We start from the raw sequence: 20,919 nt of genomic DNA on the forward strand, positions 1-20,919 counted from the left end.
CGGCCCACTGAAAAATATATTGCCATATTTTATTCAGTAATATTAAGTGGGTGTATATTTTTGTGCAATATGTAAAATCCAGATAATGGAAGGTAAATCAATTATATTTGAATACATTGAGTACAACATCTTTTCATCATATTTATCTGTGCTTGTTTGATGAATTCACTTAACTGCAATTGACATGATTTGACCTCACAAAGCAATCAAAAGTTTTAACACTTACAATAATGTGTCCTCCTACCTTAACTCTTAAGGCAAGGCAAGGCAAGTTTATTTATATAGCACTTTTCAGCACGCGACAATTCAAAGTGCTTTACAAAACATATTAAAATACTTTTTAGGAATAAATAGAGTAGAAACACATATATAATGGCATTTTACAACAGGTATTAAAAAGCAAAGATAATAAAATAAACACCACAGGTATACAATACATGTTTAAATGGCATACTGTAGTGCGAATATTAGCAGCTCAATTAAAAGCAGTGGCAAAGAGATATGTTTTCAGTCTCGATTTAAAAATAGTAAGAGTTTCTGCAGACGTGCACGATTTGGGTAGTTTGTTCCAGATTGTCGGGGCATAATAGCTAAACGTTGCCTCTCCTTGTTTTGTTTTTACTCTCGGAACCGATAGCAGACCAGTCCCAGAAGACCTGAGGCACCTTGATGGCTCGTAATTATGTAGGAGATCAACCATATACTTTGGTCCTAAACCATGTAATGATTTAAAAACTAGCAATAGTACTTTAAAATCAATTATTTGGTCGACTGGAAGCCAATGTAAAGACTTCAGAACCGGACTGATGTGATCCACTCTTTTAATGTTAGTGAGAACTCGAGCAGCAGCTTTCTCAATCAGCTGCAGCTTTCTGATGTATTTTTTTGTCAGCCCTGTGAATACACTATTGCAGTAGTCGAGTCTACTAAAGATAAAAGCATGGACAAGTTTTTCTAAATCCTGTTGTGACATTAGTTTTTTAATCCTAGATATGTTCTTCAGGTGATAGTATGCAGACCTAATGACTGTTGTAATGTGGCTGTTGAAACTCAGATCTGAGTCCATCACTACACCCAGATTTGTAACTTTACTAGTTTTTTTGTAGTCTGCCGACTGAAGCTCTGCAATTACTTTGAATCGATCCTTCTTTGCTCCAAAAACAATGATCTCAGTTTTTTTGTTTGTTCAGTTGGAGAAAGTTCTGAGTCATCCAGTCAGTGATGTGCTCAATGCACTTGCTCAGTGTTCTAATCAGAGAATAGTCTCCTGGTGTAATTTTAAAATAAATCTGGGTGTCGTCTGCATAGATGTGATAGCTTAGATCGTTGTTTTTTATAATTTAGCCAGTGGTAGCATATAGATATTAAAAAGCAAAGGTCCTAAGATGGAGCCTTGAGGAACCCCGCATGACATATTTGTCAAAGTTGATGTGTAGTTGCCTATTGAGACAAAGTTTTTTCTGTCCTTTGAGTAGGTACTAAACCAATTTAGAGATGTTTTTGAAACTCCCACTCAGTTTTTTAGTCGGTCTAGCAATATGTTGTGGTCAACAGTGTCAAACGCAGCGCTGAGATCTAATAATACTAACACTGATGTTCTGCCACTGTCTGTGTTTAAATGGATGTCATTTAAGACCTTTTAAAGTGCAGTCTCAGTGCTGTGGTTTGGTCGAAAGCCTGACTGGAACACATCAAAACCGTCATTTAAAAACATAAAATGACTCAACTGTTGAAAAACAAAAATAAGTTATGCTTTTTTAGGAGCGGTTTAATTACTGCAGTTTTCAGGGCCTGTGGAAAAACACCTGAGTGAAGAGACTTGTTTACTATGTGTAGTATATCCGGGGCCAAGCAATGAAAAACAGTTTTGGAAAATCCTGTCGGAATTATATCAAGGCTACAGGATTTATCAGACGGAATTGTGTCATGATGTCTGGATTGACTTTAGGTGGACACAGGGACAACACATTTGCTGTACCTGATGCAGAGGCACTGGCTGCCTGTCTAATTTTCATGATTTTGTCAGTGAAGAAGCAGGCAAATTCATTGCAGGCCCTGGTGGATAGAAATTCTGAAGCTACTGACACTGGGGGGTTAGTTAGTCAGTCGACGGTAGCAAACGTGACACGTGAGTTGTTTTTATTTTTCGGTAATGATGTCAGAGAAGAAAGATTGTCGTTACTTTTGTATTTCCTGATTATAGACGCAGAGTCTCTCTTTATATATTTCGAAGTAAACTTGGAGATTTGTTTTTCTCCACCTGCGTTCAGCTTTTCTGCACTCAGTTTTTGCTGTTTTCACGGTCATGGCTTTTCTCCATGGAGTTATTTTCTTGCTAGATAATTCCTTTGTTTTAATGGGAGCAATGGTATCCATGACATTTGTTATTTTAGAATTAAAATGATCAATTAGCTCATTTACTGAGAAGTTAGGATGGGCAATTGAGGTAGAAAAAAACTGAGCAAACATTTCCTGTGCATTTTCAGTTAAGTGACTTCTAGTGGTTACCTCTTTCTTAACAATTGTATGGACGGGAATAAAGCTCTCAAAGAAAACACAGGAATGATCGGAGAGCGCTACATCAGTCACCACAAGCTTAGAAATGTTCAGACCATTTGATATAATTAAGTCCAGGGTGTGCCCCTTATTGTGCGTCGGACCCTTCACATGCTGAGTTAGTTTATAATTATCGATAACACAAAACAGTTCTTTAGCCCCTCTGTCCTGGGGATTGTCAACATGGATATTAAAATCACCAACAATGACTAGACGGTCAAAGTCAATACACACTATCGACAGTAACTCGTAAAATCATCAAAAAAGCTTGCACAGTATTTGGGTGGTCTGTAGCTGTTTAGGAAAAGAGCTTGAGAGGAGCATTTCAGCTGAAGGGCCACATATTCAAGAGAAGCAAAGTTTCCATACATAGTCTGCTTGCATTGAAATAAATCATTAAACAAAATAGCTACTCCACCCCCTTTCTTATGCAGTCTTAAGACTTCCTGTTGAAGACCCATGTATAACATATCCTTTGTTTGAAGTTACAGAGAGTAGACCTTTATTGTACACACGATCCGTACAAATGTAGCCTACCTAATACATTTGTTTGGGTTGTGTAATTGCAAATGTTTCTCCTAAACATATACAGTATATCATTTTTCGTTGTGTGTGTGAAGCACTCTGATCATGGTAAGTAATGCCTACCTGAAGCCTTTGATGGGACACTGTTTGCAGACGTAGCATTTGGCCTGGTGCTTGGTGGACTCTGCAGCGGCCACACGGTGGAGGACAGGCAGCCAAACCATCGACTGGGGCTCCAGGCTCATCCACTCCAGGAAGTGAGACACCTCGATGGCAGGTTTCCCAGGGGCCTGGAAAATAAAGAAGATAGGGAAAGAGGGAGGGAAGAAGTGCAGGAGACTGTAAACAATCCAAATATAGAACAACAGCAGGGTAGGTACACAAAGTAATGACAGGAGAAGGTGTGCTTCCTCTCAAAAGGTGGTCCACCAGTGAGCTAGGAAATCAAAGAGAAAACAAAAGATAAGAGGGAGAAGGGGAGGGTGAATAGGACACACTGTGGGATATATTGTGATATTTTTAACTACTTAAACAATTAAAAAGCTAAAACAAAGCAGACATAACTCTGTGTGTATGCTGTATGTGTGTGTATGGGTGTCAGCATACAGCCTGCCTCTCCCTCAGACACCTTGCTGATAAAGTGGGATAAAAAGGGAATAAACCTAATAAAAAAATGACTCGCCAAGCGCTGAAAATCCGTGATGTGCTAAATTCTCATTAAGTCTGCATCAGAGATGCATTAAGAGGTTGATTTCCCCGAGGCTTCCTCCAGCGCTCAAGCAGAGTAGCATAATAAATGTGTGTGTGTGTGTGTGTGTGTGTGTGTGTGTGTGTGTGTGTGTGTGTGTGTGTGTGTGTGTGTGTGTGTGTGTGTGTGTGTGTGTGTGTGTGTGTGTGTGTGTGTGTGTGTGTGTGTGTGTGTGTGTGTTTGTGTGCACTGATCACACAGACTGTGAGGTGTAACGAGGTATAGAATCTCCGGGAGATGCAGGAGCTCCTCTCTAGTAGTAAAGTAGCCAGCTCCATGTGTGAGATCAAATAGCAGCTCCTCGCATACCCAACACCTGGAAGTGACTGACTATGCTCAAGAGTTTTGAACGATTTAAACATCATGGAAAAATATACTGATAAACAAATGCAGTTATTCTTCAAAATTCTATGCTTTCAGTCCCATACATTTAATAATCTGTGTGTGTGTGTGTGTGTGTGTGTGTGTGAAACAAGAATCCACATAGAAACACTTCTCACCCAATACTTTTTCCACAAACAACCATATTTGTTCTGTATAACTGCGTAATTCTGAATATTCTCAGTCCCAAGTCAATTCATATTAACGCATAGAAGATAATTTAGTGATACATCTCCAAACTGATGTGACCCATTTTCAAACAAAGACATTTGTGGGAATATGGGTCAACTCCCAAATTGCACTACATGGATATTTTGTCGACAACTAAACACCCTGACATGGAGCAAATGGAGAAAGGAATTGATTTTAATTAGCTTTAGCAGATATAACAAGCGTGGGCCAGAGAAGAGTGTATGTAATTAGCATCTGCCTCGGAAATGAGGGAATTAAAAAGCTTGGCCTAAGCCACCTTCCAAAAAAGCTGTGGCATGCTTTTAACGACTCCTCACTTATCTGGTGTCCCAAATTGAAAGTTGCACTACAACCCATGCTAAACGTACAACTTCAGAAGCATTCAGAACAAGCAAAGTTGGGCGAAACAAATGAATTCATTTTTCCTCTAGCTATTGCTCTATGTACTACTTGACCCTTTGGCCTTGCTTCTATCATTCTAATATATAATTTATGATCCACAGATTAGGGGTTAGGTCATGGTTAAAAACATTATGCATTATCTACCACGGACTGCATTTCATGTAGGCTACATCAGAAAGCAATACAATGCAATATTAATGTGATGTTACATTGTGAAGCAAGACTCCATGTGGTGCAGTTGGGGCTTCTTCATGTAAAGTAATAATAAACTCTGCTAATGTCAATAAAACACAATTGTCTTCAGATGGCAAACATCATCATTCTTTCATACTTGGCTTTAGATGGAAAACAATCCAAAGGCAAATGTTACATTTTTTAATGCTGACGTTTCTGCATTTAGAATTCTGTTTCTGTGTTTTTCTTAGCACAGACAAGTTCTGTTCTGATTATCCCGAGAACACTTTTTCCACAATAATTATTAGATTAGGGGTTTGAGATACACCAGTCTACTGTAATGAAAAAGGGGATTTGAAGGTTGAATCCAAATATCTTGTTGCGACAATCAAGCCATTGATTAAAGTCCAGAAATTAGCACAATCAAGACTTACAACACTCTCAGGTGGTGGTCAGTGTCTCTCTTGCTTGTGTTGGGCAACTAAAGTCCATGTTTGTAAATCTTAAAATATGATCAACGCTCAAACTCTTTTTACCTGATCAAGGGTGAACTCACAACAAATACCGGACAGATAATTTCATCTGACCTTAGTCCATATAATGTGTTTAGTATCTGTGATTGTGTTTATGCATTGTGGTAACTCGGTCCTCACCACGCGGAAGCAGCTGCGGACGCTGGGCTCCACGTTGCTGCCCCCGAAAGCAGCGACTTCCCCCAACTGTCGGGGGATCTGGATGGCTTCATGGAGCAGCAGGCTGAGGTGACGCTGGTCGGTCAAACCTCCTGCACCAGACACCTGACGGAATAAATCTGCAACCACCAGAACATACACAGAGGAATGTAGCACCTGCATTACTGTGCACCACATTTTGTATGCATGAAAATCAGTTGTTTACATTATCATCGCATCTGCATACATCTCCTCTACGCATTTACACCTGATACTATAAGGCATTTGTGTTGCTGCGTTACATATTTTCAGTTTTTTTTCAAATTTTAGGCAGGCGTCCACAATTTGAAAAGTTTGCCAAGTTGGTCAAACACAGCAACAAATGCAATTTTTATTTATTTATTCTTTTAAATGAGTCACCAATCCCAGGCAATGGAGTTTACCAAACCTAGTTATGTGAAATAAAATTCACTTCAGTGACTTATACACTGAGACAGACTCAGTATTATATATATATTAGTGGCCTGGCTGGTCTTCCGGGAGATGAAAGAGCTGCATAAGTGGAGTCTTGTCAGGTTTTGGATGAGGCCTTTACCGGGCTTGCTGGGACTGCGCCTGTCACTGAAGAGATGAATGCTGACAGGCGTGTGAGGCTGCTGCACAATGCCAGTATAAGCATCCCATGTATTCCCCTCTCTGTGTACTTACTCAACCCTACAGGGATAACACTTGACTTTAACACCTGAATGTTAAACAGCCTCCTTTATAGAGCTCCCATAACCAGAGCTCATGAGGCCTGTTTGACATTTTAAATGTTCACATTGAGCTGTTTGAAAGAGATTAGTTTTGGACATCTTTTATGGAGACACTAACACGTTATATAGGCCTATTACATCGGAAACATGCAGCCTGCAATGTTGCAAATCCTGCAGGGAGATAATGGAATTCATAGTTAGCCACACAAGCTACTCACTCTCAGTACATCCATTACTAAGTTTGTTTGGGAAGGCTTCAATATGTTGTCAGTGATAACTAGTATGAACACAAGTCACCCTTTCTTTTCTATTTAATAATTGGAGTTTGACACCCACAGTTTAGGGTATAAAGCCTTTAGTTCATCACATGCCATCACTTACTGAAATGAACACCCTAATTAAACAAACTACTATAATGAACCGAGTATTGGATAAATGAAAAAATGGCAAATCAATCGAAAACGTTGTAATTAAAACAAATGGTGCGAATCCAGTTAACACTTCAAATATCTTCAAATTAATTTGGTGGATATATTTGGAGGGCTGGAAAATATTTTAATCAGCTGCCATGTGTCTTTTTATTGAGAAAACTAGAGTCAAAAGTGAAACTGGGTGTGAAAGCAGAACATATTGATGTCTGCAATAATATGCTTGTGTGGTGGCAAATGTTCAGTAAAAGCTCATCAAATTAAAAATGTTGTGTCCAAAAATGATATCATGGTATCATCGAGTACTTTTAAAAATATGAAGCCAAAGACTTTTGATGATGGAATTAACACCCACCATCTGTACCTCAAAGTGGGTTCATATAAATGCATCAGATGCATTTGCACAATATTATTCCAGTGTTAGTCCAGTGACGTCTGATACAAAAAGGATCAGTCAGCGAAATGACGAACCGTTAACGCCACCACATGTCTATCGAAATCCAGAAAAAGATTGCTGACTCACCTCAGGGACCGTTCAACTGAAGGCAAATCTGTTATCTCTCAGCCTTTAAGAGCTGACACAGATGGCAGGCCAGGCATGAATAATCCGGGCGTGGGTTTGGCAGTTGTGTCTCTGATCTTGTATCAACTACAAACTTCAAATCAGTTCAAATGTTCTCATTTCATTCTCACCGATATTCACACGATGACTTGTAAACTGGGTTTAAAATAGAACAGTTAAAATATCTCATACAACCAAAAATAAAGGGAGCTCTTTTTGCTAGTTGAATGAGCCATAGAAAGAGAGTGTGCATGAATTCTGTCTCTGGCAAGCAATCTTTTTTTAATCCCCCCCCCCGCCCCCCCATGTACTTTGTAGAAGTAAAGAAAGCTTTCTCCATTAAGGCAGGAGACTCATTTCCTCCATTAGACTAAGTGGATGCCTTTATGTAAGGCTGGCAATCAGGGCCGTTTTGTTTTGGCTCATTGTTTGCAGTTGAGGAGATGCATTAGGCACATCAGCGAGCATCAGACCCACATTTATACTTCTCTTGGACGTCTGCATTGCACAAGCTCACCAATCCCATCTTGAAGCTGAGAGCACGCATTTTGCCATTACGAGCACTAGTGGAAAGAGAAAAAAGCAGAAGAAATGTATTTTAAGGTTACAATTTTTATAGTGAATGCATTCAAAGTGGGGAGGAATTACGTGGGTCACAGCGATACAGTACAGGTCAGCGCGACACTGTCAAATTACATTAGAGCACATTGAGAGTACCTAATGGCATGACAGGGACATTATGAAGTGTAGTGTCCATGGGCTCATGCGTAGAGGAGCTATAATAAGCTCACAATGTCACTTGCAGACAAATACCCACATGGATACTGCATAACCACCCAATTAAATACACATATCGAGCACTTGTGAGGATCTGAGCTGCTGCCCAAGCTGGAAAAAGGTTTGGGCACTGGCCTATGGCAAGGCCGGTGAAATCCACGCTGTTGTGCCCTGACCCGAGCCTGAAAGGGCTTCATTAGCTTTGATTCTGCTTGAAATACAAACACACCGTATTTCGTGTTAAGATTTCACAGCTCTGGTGCCAACACAGCCTGGAAGAAATTACTGCAGAGCTGAGCAGCATTGGCATAAACCACAGGCTTATCGAATTTACATTTGAATCGCTAAGTGAGAACTCAAGAACATCACATCCATCAGAGAACACCAGATCAATGAAGTAGAAAATTGAATCAAAGAGTGAGTTACATTTGCAGAGCTAGGGTGTTGCTTTGAATGTGTTCAACAATAAAACAGGGCGGCTAGCTAATAAAGTCACATGGAGAAGCCTTAGACGAGAAAGGGCGGGCAACACTGTCTTTTTCTCTGTTAGATGAGGATCCGAGGGGGTCGAGAGGAGCACATGGGGGCGACTGTGGGTGTCGCAATGCCATCTTCCATATTCACCCCAGCGCTGCTCCTCCGGGGACATGTCACTCCTGCTCGCCCTGCTAGTGTGAGGCGCCTTTGGAGGACACACACAAATCCAAGGATATACGCACATACTGAGCTTTAATATACAGCAATTTAAGCACACCATAAAAAATGCCAACACAAACATAGGCACATCTAATTCAGATTCACAGTCGCTATTTATTGGAATACAAAAAGCAATTACTGAAATGTATGCAGAAGGTTAAGCCTCTGATTGTCTCTCATTAGCAGCGAGTAGTTAAGAGCTACCGACTGAATTCACAGCACTCCTGGGGTTATCACTGTATCTCTTTCTCTGTGCTCCGTGTTTTCTCTTTGGAGACAGCACAACATAGTCAATCAGGAGCAAAGATGGGGGTGAAACTTGGTGTGAAAGAGGATTTGTTTCTACGGTGTCTCAGAAGGGATGATTGGCCCTGGGCCTGGACATTGTTATCAGAGCTGTAGCCACACTGTGGCCCTTTATAGATGTCTGTACAACAAGCCATTGAACCACTTACATCAATCTGCAGACAGACAGTCCTGGGAGAGGACTGTAAGACACAGTTGAGAATAGTTTGTAAACTGTTTGTGGGGGGCAAAGTAAGACTCAGATCTCCATTAGTTTTTCTATTACCATTGACTCATATGACCTGGTGTATTGTGAAAGGGTCCTAGCAGTGCTAAAGTATTACAGCAGACTTGATACTGCACCATCATAAAGGACTATCTATCACTGTCATGGATGGCAAGTGACACACACACACACACACACACACACACACACACAAACACACACACACACACACACACACACACACACACACACACACACACACACACACACACACACACACACACACACACACACACACACACACACACACACACACACACACACACACACACACATACACACACACACACACACACACACACACACACACACACACACGTAAAACCACCCTGGAGAGTTGTATTCTCATTATGCATCAAAGTGAGAAAGAATTAACCAGAGAACATTACACAGTCCAGATTTGCAATGTTAGTGACAAAAGAGATCACATCCATTTCATGCAATAGAGTAAATATAAATATACATGTTAGATATAGGGGGTAGTGGAAAGCAGGTCCCTGCATGGAGAAAGTAAGGAAAATGGACGGGTAGCTGGAGAAGAGAGAGTTTCTGGGCATTGCAAGGTTCACTTTAGCAAAGCACGAAGCTCTTAACTGCCCAAGGCGCCTGTCCAAAGGCAGCCCCCTGGCACTGCTTGTGTAAAAGTCCTATTTGTGCATCAGCGTCTACTGTATATTGAGGCTGTGTGTTACGTGTAAAATAACAATAGAGTGGAACAATTGAAATTCCCCTTAGGGTTCAATAAAGTACGTCTTCTTCTTCATATTGCAAGGATACTGGTGTATGCAGTGTATTAGTATGCCTATGGTTGAACCTTTGTTATATATACAGCACTACATTGGACTGGTAAAAAAATATATGTTGCTTTCATAAAACTTTATGAGGATTGCATGAAAGAGTGTGCCATTGAGAGGGCTGGTCTGATATAACATCGCACTGTGTAACATTCTTGCTGCACCATGGACAATAAAGACAAAGGGTCGAAAGCAATGCAGCACAACCAGAATAACCTCTTTATTCCATGCAATCTTCTCTCTTGTGAAAGCTTGGCGCATTACCCACAATGCAACTTGACTGCCAACAGCTTGGTTGGAGAGGCTGGTTGTGTTATTCTGGCAGCGGCTGGTGTTGCTGCACGCCTCAAGCAGTGAGGAAGAGGAGCGGTCTACAGAGGTCTGGTGGGCTCATCTCTTCCTGACTCCACTTGAAACTTGAAGTCTTCGACCCCCACTGACGCTGACACACTCGGAGCAATTTATCCCTCTGGACTTACAAAAGGCTTTATGCTACTTTGTTCACCTTTGAAGTGGAAGGCCTTCAGCCAAAGACCTTTAAACAGACTTTGGTGTGTCAAATTGTCTCAGCTTACTTTAATGTACTACGATACGAGAGCCAAGTACATTTGTTTATGTTTATATAGCACATTTAAAAACAACAGGAGTTGACCCAGTCGAGGCAGGTGGGATAGGATTTGCCTCGATACAGGCATACATAATAAATGATATAATAGGTGTATAAAAGGCAATAATACATAATGTAACACAACAAGCATAAATAGAGAGATCAAACCAAATAGGAGGTGAGGAGAAACCGAGTAAACCAACAACAGATTCAAAAAGCAGGACATTACGAAAATGTTAAAAGGGGACTTGACAAAAGTCGAGGGGCTAAGTGGAGGCTTTAGCTTGGCCTGAGAGAAGCAACAGAAAAAGCTTGATGATTAACTACTAAAACAAGAGTAGTATAATTATCTTGAACGACTGCTTTACAATTTTCCACATAATTCACATTTTTCAGCGGTCATATAAACTCTATGGTCAGAGCCACCTATTCAGGACGAATCAGGAGTAAGCCAAAATGCAATGCACTAAAGTAAGGTAAAGGCATGTTTCTTTGTATTTAGGTGCTTATTAATATTGGACTTGAAAAGGATAATCATGTTGCTCTATGTCTGCCGGACAAACTAACTTGATGACCGAAGGGCATATGTTAGCTGTGATGTTAGAATATACTCAAAGCCTTTTTCAACACAGCTCTCAATATATACTTGGAGACATCCCACCACAGGTTACCCACCTGTCGTAGACGTTGAGCAGCCAGTTGAGACACATGTCGACGCAAAGAGGAATGTTGACCAGGATGGACCTCTCCTCCTCCAGCTTCTCGTACAGAGACGTCAGACCGTGGATCATCTCCACCACGTCCATCACATGCTCCCCCTGCTGCAGCTCCTGCTCCCGAAACACGTCCACGAGGCTGCTCAGCGCCACCAAATCCACTAAAACACACACATAGAGACATATTAGAAACACAGACAGAAACACTTTGTGACCATGTGCATGTACTGTATGCTTTTGAATTGAAAAATTGTTATGTGTATGTATGAAGGTTTGGTATTTTTTGTATGGTTAAAGAAAGAGTTAACTTATCATGTAACCAGTCATGCATCTACTCATGCTGAAGATAAAACAGCTACATTCATACATAGATGGCAGCACATTCACCTCCGAACAAACAAACACTCACAGGCACAGGATCATCCTCACCTCAGCAAATGAGAGTACAGGCCATAGCATAGTGCTTATTCACCCTTGTTGCCCACTTAAGCCTGACCAGATGTTTCAAGAGCAGTGACACAAATTAGATTTTGCTCTCCTAAACTAATTTGATGGCCCATCCCGAGGAGTGGAGCTAAAAGGGTGTCCGTTGATGCCAGGTATAATTGGATAGCGCGATAATGAGGTAGAACAGAGAGAGGAGATAACAGGAGTATTCTCTGGGTTGTGAGGAATCACCTAAAATGTATTTCTGATGGGCTCTTAGGCAGCACTGCTCAATCATTCACAAAGTGTGCAAAGAGGAAGAGAGAGAGTGCTGTTATCAAGGCGGCCTAGCAATTAAATTCTGTAACGATATCAACTAGCAGGGTGAGATAAGAGAGCGGGCAAGAGAAAAAAAAGAGAGAAAGTCATTGAAAGAGGTTTTTCACATTACTCTGAGCATGCTGAGGGTTTATTACAGCAACTCTGGGACGAGAGGAGAGGACGGTTTGGAGGAAGGTTGCAAGAAAAGGCAGGGAAGGAAAGGGGCTGAACATGAGGAAGGAAAAGTGTGAAATTGGCCACTTGCAGCAGCATATATGAGCTCATCTGGTGTCAGTGGGGGTTAGAACACTGCGGGCTGGCAAAAGATGGACGAAGCCAGGGTTAAGTGGGTATAGGGGAACCAAAAGCACCGAATGTGAGGCATAGAGGAATACAAATAATCATGAAGAGTAGTTGTGGAAGAATTAGCCCTTGTTGTAGCAGAAAGTAAGAGGTTCTGGCCCCAGTAGAATACAACAAGTGCTTTGACCCTGAAGGGGCACGTTTTCAAGCCTTAACCATGCGGCAAAAATTAATTGCGTTCTCATTTGTACGTCAAATGGACCAATTAATAGCTCTAATTACCTAGCACACCAACGATCCGCGCTGTAATGGAAATGTTGAAGTAATGCGGCGCCTGAGTGGTTTCTAGTGGCTCTTGAGTTTATCAATACATTGTATTTCTGCATTTCTAAGCCAGCGTTGGGGAGAATATTTCTACATTTCAAAAGATTGTAGGGAGATGCGATGACCTCTTTGACAACTGAATAAAGAAATGTGCCACAGTTAATCGTTATATCTCTTTCGCAAAGAGAGCTTGTCCTCGAGGATTACTGATGGTGCAGGATAACACAATATCAATTAATCAGCCATCCCAGCGTTGCAGGCAGGAAATGCCATCGATGAAAAAGCTTTACGTACATCTCAGAGCCTTCTGAACTTTCCGCAGCTTCATGGCTGTTCTGTATGCAGAGAACTTGATGTTGTTCATATCCGCTAATGGAGGGAAAGAGAGAGATAGAACGAGATTAGAGTAAATGAGAAGATGAGGGGAAACAAACCCACCCTGCCATCGACGAATTAGACGTTGCTATCTCTTCTCTTGGTTATCACACATTGCAGGACTCATTACAGACGTGTATGTGTATGTGCACATGCGTGTGTCTAGCTGAGCATGTGTTTGCAACAGCGTTTCTATCCCCTTTAGAAGTGTCGGATCAGATTAAAAGTAAAACACATGATGTCGTTTAATCACAATTAATTAAAGGCTAAGCAAAAGGCAATCACAGCACAGAAAATTGGTCCTTGTAGGTTAATGATAGTGGAGATGTAGTCCCTGAGGTGTTTGAAACACAGGGCCTTTAATGAGCTGCGTGACAGGGCCTACAAAGCGGGAGCCTGGTGGATTCGTGCTGCTGCTGCTGAAGCTCAGTGGGGGTCCTGAGCAAACGAGCGGGACTTGAAGGGTAATTTAATTGTGCCCTTACTCACCCAGCGCTTGGTAGAGTTCTGTCATCTTTGGATGGTCCCAGCACGTTGTCTGGGCCTGATGGCTGGGGGAAGACAGGAACAAAATGGACAAAAGGTGGAATAATTTGTGAAGCAGGCTAGAAAGGAGGTTTCAATTTCAGTCCAGAAACATCAATTGGAGTACAAATGAGCTGAGGGAAGCAGAGATGAGAGGTGAGGCGGACGGTAAAAGAAAGGAGATGAGACAGTAACATGTGAGGACTGGATAGGACGACCGCGGTTACAAGAGACTTTAGGCCTGTAAAGGGAAGACAAAGGTCAAACATGATTTAAGTTAAGGCATCAAAGTCCCAAACCCCTGCCTGAGATAAATTGCTTCGTGGCTTCACTTAGGGAAATAAATGTAATCCAAACCCGCACATACAAAGCAAAAACATACATTTTCATCCCACTTCTGTCTCCGGGTACATGAAGAAAAAATGAAAGGTCCAATAAGAAAGTACAAACGCATCGAATAAATCAGAAACTCAAAAGCAGGATGTCTGCCAGGACCCAGGGGCCTTTTTGGGCAGTAGTCATCGTTTTACCTGTGTGAGTGGTCATTGATTGCTACCCAATGAAGTGCTACTCAGATACTACTCCCACTCCTGTTGGTACAGTAATATAGCCCATAAAGAATTGACTAGCAGACTTAAATAAGACCCACGAGATTCTGTTGCACCTGATTAAGAAAATAAATACCCATAGCTTGCAGAAGAACTCCTGTAAATCTGCACAGTTAATAACCTGCACACAAACACACCATACTCTAGGCGTAAACACACACACACATTGATAGTTCATTGATAAAACCAGCAGAACTTTAAAAGTGAAATAGTATTGATTAGTTAAATAGATTAACAGATGAGTGCTCAAGCAAATAGGGCTCACGGGTCCTCTCTGGATCGTTTACTATTTATTTGCTATCCAGTGGTATTTCTACACAAATGAAAGGATCTTTCAAATTGTGAGGCAAGAACTGTTCGGATTTGGGTTGGATTTAGCAGTTAGTGATGTGATTTAAGTTGTGTCAAGGCTGGTAGTTTTCTTCTCTTACTCCCCGAAAATACTGATACAAATACTACCATCCAATCACAAAAGTAGTTTTGAATAACCGTACAAACAGCCTGTTTCAGGAGAGTTTAGTGTGAAACCTAATAGAGAAACAGCAGACATGTTCATTACTCATAAAGATCAAAAATACTAGCACCTGAATCCAGAAATAACGTTATCACAATAAAGAAATTGACCATGAGGTTACACTTACTTGATGTAGTAGGGCACTTTGTTTGGGGAGATTGCACGCTCCCAGGGTATCTGCACTGAACCTGAGCAAACACACAGAAACCAAATCAATCTCAGAATTGGCATGTTTCGCATGAAAATCCATTGTTCACAGCGTGTCCAGACAGTGTGTCCATTCAGCCCTTCATAACAGAGCCACTCTGGAGTACACCAAGCGCAGTAAAGCCAAAGAGACATGTCTATTGTGTCGGGTTTCCACAGAGGGCCGGTTTGTTTGGCCCAGCCTAACACACGTGAGGCAGAGCACTCGGTGAGACGGGTTGACTGTAGCGATCTAACCGGCCTACAAAACTGAACCACGTGAGGTTCAGCAGAGGATCAGACAGGACAGACTGCACCTGAAGAAGCAAGAGGCAGACAATACGCACCGCTACACTGATAAACAGGCATACACGCAACCGTACACACACCTTGTCATTGTACATTTTATCACGACACAGCACAATGCAGATTTAGATCTTGTGGTTCTGCACAAGTGAAAAGTACTCCAACCCACAAAGACTGAAGTAGACTCTCAAATCTAGGGGCAAAAAATGCATTACAGTAAGTGCCTCCTCTCAAGTACCGACACAATACATTTGAAATAAAGAACCTGCACAGGTATCATCAAAATAAAGCATCAAGTATTCACTGTGGAGGAAATGTCAGCTCTTGGCATTATATAATCATATTATTAAAGTTGTTAATACTTGTGCATCAATGCATAGGTAACATTTAACATTGGAAACTAGTCCAAATGGAAATGTTTAAAAACCTTTCATAACATTGTTTGGTAGATCAGTCAAGCTGATCCCTATAGGGGTTGTGCATCCTCCAAAGGATCACAAGATTCATCTTTTAATGGGTTAGCAAACCAGTTATAAGTTAAACGACATCAATTTCAACTATGTCCTTGTCTTTTTTTCTGATCAGGGTTTATTGATTTGCTTTCAGGGGTTAATTATTGTTGAGTTTTGACATCGGAGGACACAAACAAAATAAATATAGAATTCACAAATTGCAAAATGCTAAATTGCCTTTGAAATGTAGAAAGGTAGCGTTACAAATAGAAATACAAAAAATGGAATAAAAATAGAAGTACAAAAAAAAGAAATTCAAGTTCTATTGAACATTGAACCGTGGCACAAATAATCTGTTTAAAACAAACCCCATAGGCATGATGCCATTTGTACAATATGGACTACTGTAGATGTTTAGGGTTCAGTGGGCTGAGGGGTCAGTGGGGTTGCTCGATATACTGTAAGCCCCTGTGAGCCAGCGTGACAGCAGTGAAACAGGAAGGGGTTAGGAGGAGGCTCACAAGCACACAGCACTGCAGATGCCCCCACACAGAGAGCACTGCAACACACATCAGCTTCAATTAGGAAGAGTAAATCAACATCTTCCGCCCTCCTGCATCTTCTCTGTAGCCTTTGAAGAGCAGCAGGTGAAAGAAGAGACAGAATTAACAAATATTTATCTCCGCTCAAATGAGAGTAATGACGGATCTGATGAGGGATGTTTATCACAGCGATGTACTGGAACTGAAGAAGAAAGATGAGCAAAGCCAGCAAGCTCCACCTCTAACCCAAATACACACACATGGAGTGGTTTATAGACTTATCGTAACAAACTGCAATACACCTAACCCTCTTTTTCATCACCCTACACGCTGAGATGGAGCCTTTGCACAGATCGGCGCATCATAAGGAACCAACTTCAAATAGCAGGAGAGGGGCTTACTAGAAAGGAAGTGCTGGGATCCGGGGCCAAAGTCTCTATGTGCATCCTGGAGCTGCTTCAGCCGCTCCTCTATGGAAGCCTGAGGACAGACACACACACACACACACACACACACACACACACACACACACACACACACACACACACACACACACACACACACACACACACACACACACACACACACACACACACACACACACACACACACACACACACACACACACACAAGCAGAGTTAAATCAAAGGGAAACCTGCTGTTCATCCCCCTTCGCTACAAATCCCCAAAAGAAAGAAATCCACGCACGCAGACCACCTGTTTATCCTCCATTAGTTAACTACAGAATATAAATGATGTCTTTTTCCTCAAGTGCCCCTCTTGAAGGCCTTTGAAAGCCTTTGAAGAGAGGCAGGTAGGAAGTGAAGACAAAGATTACCAAATAATATATTTTTTCTTGAAACGAGGACAACGGCGCCTGGTTCGCAATGAAAAGAGATAACAGTTGATGAAATGAGAGAAGGAGCGGGTGCAAAGCCTCAAATGTGTTGTGTCAATAACCATAGAGACTGAGTTGACAAAATTAAGTTTGCCTTAGTAAAAGCTGTTACTGTACGTTTCCCACCAAATGGGATTTAGTCTGCCTAATCCTGGTTTATTTGAAATGAATTGGATTTGGCACAGGAATCATTGTCAGCTGGATGTTTATAACGCTCTCTCAAACAATGGGAGGTGAATCCACTCGCAAGGAGGTAGACAGACAGATACAGAGAAGAAGAGAAAGAGGACACAGTGAGGGGCCTTTAGACTTCAAAGAGAAGCACAGACAATGATTCGTAATGTGTAAAGGTAGGTGTATTGAGTCTGCATTTTTCACTGTGTACACACATCATTTCTCGCTCAACCAGAAAATATAACAATATACTTTAGAGCGTGATTTAAATTGCTAGTGACTAATATAGAGCATTGTGAATGTGCCGTGGAGATGTAACTGCAAATTGTGCCGGTTGTACAATCTATTTGTTGTGCAGGCAATTTGGGCTGCCATAGGGAAGACAAATGACCGTATTATCCATGATCGACAAATATTTGCTAATCAAATTTGAAAAAACATTTTTCGCTGGCATCAGAGCAGCCAAAATCAACATGGCACCGGATCGGTATTTAGCATTTAGCATTTTAATCAAGAGAGAAATAGGACACTAAGAGGGGGGAAATGGAAAGCGTTCCTCCATTCTGCTTTCACAGTGAAAGATAGCAAGTCAATGCATCTTAATGCGCTGAAATGAATTAAAGTGGATGAGTACAGATATCAGGTTGGCCGTACTGTGAGCAAAGAAGCTCAAATATTTGTTTTTTATTTCTAAAAACCATTCGCAACACCTGTCTCTTCATATGTGACTGGGGATTCCCTTATATCAAAGACATTTTGATAACAGTCCAATACCTGGGAGACGAATATCTGCTGGTGACTATAGACACTGAGAGCCTTTCAAACAGTGGCAATCATCGGGGGGAAAGGAGTCTCAATTCCTGAATCAAAGACCAGAGGACATGCAGCCGTAGCGCACTGTACATCAAAGATTGGCAGAAACTTTGTTGTAAAATTACTTTTTCATGAGGATTTTTCACCTCCAATGCAAAAGGACATCCATGAGCAAAAGTCCTAATTTCTCTTCTTTGTTTGCAGCGCAACAATACTGTGCTAAAAAAAATAAGAGTTGGGCGGACATGTGTAGAGGATGTGATAATGCAGGCTCCAGAAAGTGTGTAATTGGAGTTTAATGCCCATCTGAAGGCTTTTAACGACCGTTTAAACCTCACTATGCATCGTGACCTCGTGAAAGAACAAACTTCAAGATGTTTCAATTATAGCAGAAGGAAGATATGCTACTGCTGTGTACTAAAACAAGACCGACTGATGCTTCCATTTATATTCAAGCTCTTCCCATCCCACACATTAAAGAAAGAGTCAGACAGTGCAGGATGTACTGTAGGATAAGCACCTTTTTAACAAAGTGCACCTGGGCGTTTTGAACCAATACATGACTGCCCTTTTAACAAGACACAGGCTAAATCCGTACTGTATTATAATTCTTTACAGCATGTACTTAAAACATAACATTTTAGTATACTGTTTTGGCATTTAGTAAAGAAATATAACAACATACAATTTGATACTAACATGACATTATCAATAACTGCGACTGCTGCTGCTTATTAAACTTCACTGCATTTTGGGAGAATATTGTGTACTAAAAACAACTCAACTGTATTTGGCTTGCACATTGGATTTTAGTGAACTTCTTTAGTGAATCTTTCTTTTGTATGCACCAGCATGGAGTATGAATTTGGGACATGGCATAAGATCCTTGTCATTACTTACTTAAAGAAAAACAACTAAATACTGTAATATTTCAACCAGGCTGTCAAGAAAACCTTCAGTAAGCACCAACATAAGACTTTTTTTTCCAAACAGTCCAATAGGTTTCACTTAAACAAAGGCTGAAGCTACTCACTTTATTTGCTTCAATCACAGCAACAGTTATTTTTCACTGATCTGCTCTGTTGTGCTCTCCTCTTGAGCTGTTTTACTCTGGGCTGTGGCGAGGCCGCATGAGAAACACGAAAGCTGTAATTTAAGAGTCACGGAGCAGTGAGTGTGCAAAGTGGATAGTGGAAAATCATTTCTAAGAATTGTCGGAGGGACATTAAATTCATCATGTTCAGATGGCAGAAGGCCAGACAGGCGTAGTGGCAATTATAAAATAATGACGAGGCCATTGACTGTGGATAAGGTGTCATGAGGGTTATCTGATGGGAACAGGGGGTTCTAACTTGAATTGATGCTTTTGTGCTTGTGGGAGCACTACAGGGGTTGCTGAAGGAGAATAGAGCATGAGTCTGGAAGTTGCACACTGCAGATTGACAGTAATGCTCACTGGATAATGCATCCATACATTCAGCTAAGACTCGAGGGAAGGGCGAGTCCAGTTCACTGATTCCAAGGCACTTGGAGTTGAAATCCTTATTTTATATGTTAAATGTTTAAACAATTCTGACGAATAGAAAACACACACATGTCCCTTTATCCATCCCATTTTCCTACAAACATTGAAAGAGATGCAACAGACACTAGGGTGTGGTTATCACAAAAAGCATTATCTTGCATTAGGGCAAACATTAAACATGGAATCACTCTCTAATGTCTCCCTTGAATGTGATTGCTGTAAAAACTGCTGCTGACAATGTCAAACAGTCAACACAGGCCCAGCAGTAAACTCTACCTGCAGCACTTTCCATCTGCTGTTGAGATGCTCCAGGGCTCGGGCGTTATCCATCGACAAATGTACATCTGAGAGAGCCAGCTGGTGGGCAAGCTCATTGATGTGCTTCATGCCTTCCTTCACCTGGGTCAGCTCCTCCTTAAATAACTGCAGGAGCACGAGAGAAGACCAAACAAACAGAGGGGGATGGAAAACACAAGGAATAAAACATCAAATATAGGATAAATATAATACACAGCCGAACATCAAGTCTGTACAAAATCCACCCAAATTGAATAAAAGACAAAGATCAATTGAAATGTAATCTGTTATTGCTGTCGGTTTTGTTCTATCTAGAAATACTTTGGCAGAAACCAAGAAGTTTAATCAAAATGAAAATGATTTATAATGGTATTGGAAAAACACCAATCTCTGTTGTAGACTTTATATGCGAGATAGGAGGGAGACTCTGGAGTTTATACAGTAAACAGTGTGTAACTCACGGTGCACAATAACAACAGTATACAGGTTTATGTGTTCATACTAGGGCTGCTCGATTATGGCACAAATCGTAATCTCGATTATTTGGGTCAATAATTGTAATTGCGATTATTAAATGCGATTATTCATTGACTTTGAAAACATCCATTTATTGGAGAAAAAAATGTGAACAGTATGTTTTTAACAGTTGATTACCCTGAACTTAAAGTATAATTCAACTGAAAAACCCAAAAAAAGTAAAAATAATAATACAAAAATTATAGTTTTATTTCGATTATGTTGTTTTCGTAATCGTTGCAAGCCATAATCGTAATCG

At 41.0% G+C, this 20,919-nt stretch overlaps 1 protein-coding gene across 2 annotated transcripts in view; it reads right to left on the reverse strand.

The window, feature by feature from the left end:
* The window catches only part of drp2 (dystrophin related protein 2), a 61,947-nt gene that overhangs the window by 13,381 nt on the left and 27,647 nt on the right, over positions 1–20,919 (reverse strand). For both annotated transcript variants that reach the window (XM_079669600.1, XM_079669601.1), the window contains exons 7-15: positions 20,124–20,270; positions 16,839–16,917; positions 15,079–15,139; positions 13,794–13,855; positions 13,224–13,298; positions 11,515–11,716; positions 7,872–7,957; positions 5,632–5,789; positions 3,205–3,371 (exon numbers count right to left, since the gene is read on the reverse strand). In XM_079669600.1, the coding sequence (XP_079525726.1) occupies positions 3,205–3,371; positions 5,632–5,789; positions 7,872–7,957; positions 11,515–11,716; positions 13,224–13,298; positions 13,794–13,855; positions 15,079–15,139; positions 16,839–16,917; positions 20,124–20,270 (1,037 nt within the window). The remainder of the gene's footprint in view (positions 1–3,204; positions 3,372–5,631; positions 5,790–7,871; positions 7,958–11,514; positions 11,717–13,223; positions 13,299–13,793; positions 13,856–15,078; positions 15,140–16,838; positions 16,918–20,123; positions 20,271–20,919) is intronic.

This window comes from Notothenia rossii, assembly GCF_949606895.1.
Source record: "Notothenia rossii genome assembly, chromosome: 3".
Classification (NCBI taxonomy): Eukaryota; Metazoa; Chordata; class Actinopteri; order Perciformes; family Nototheniidae; genus Notothenia; species Notothenia rossii.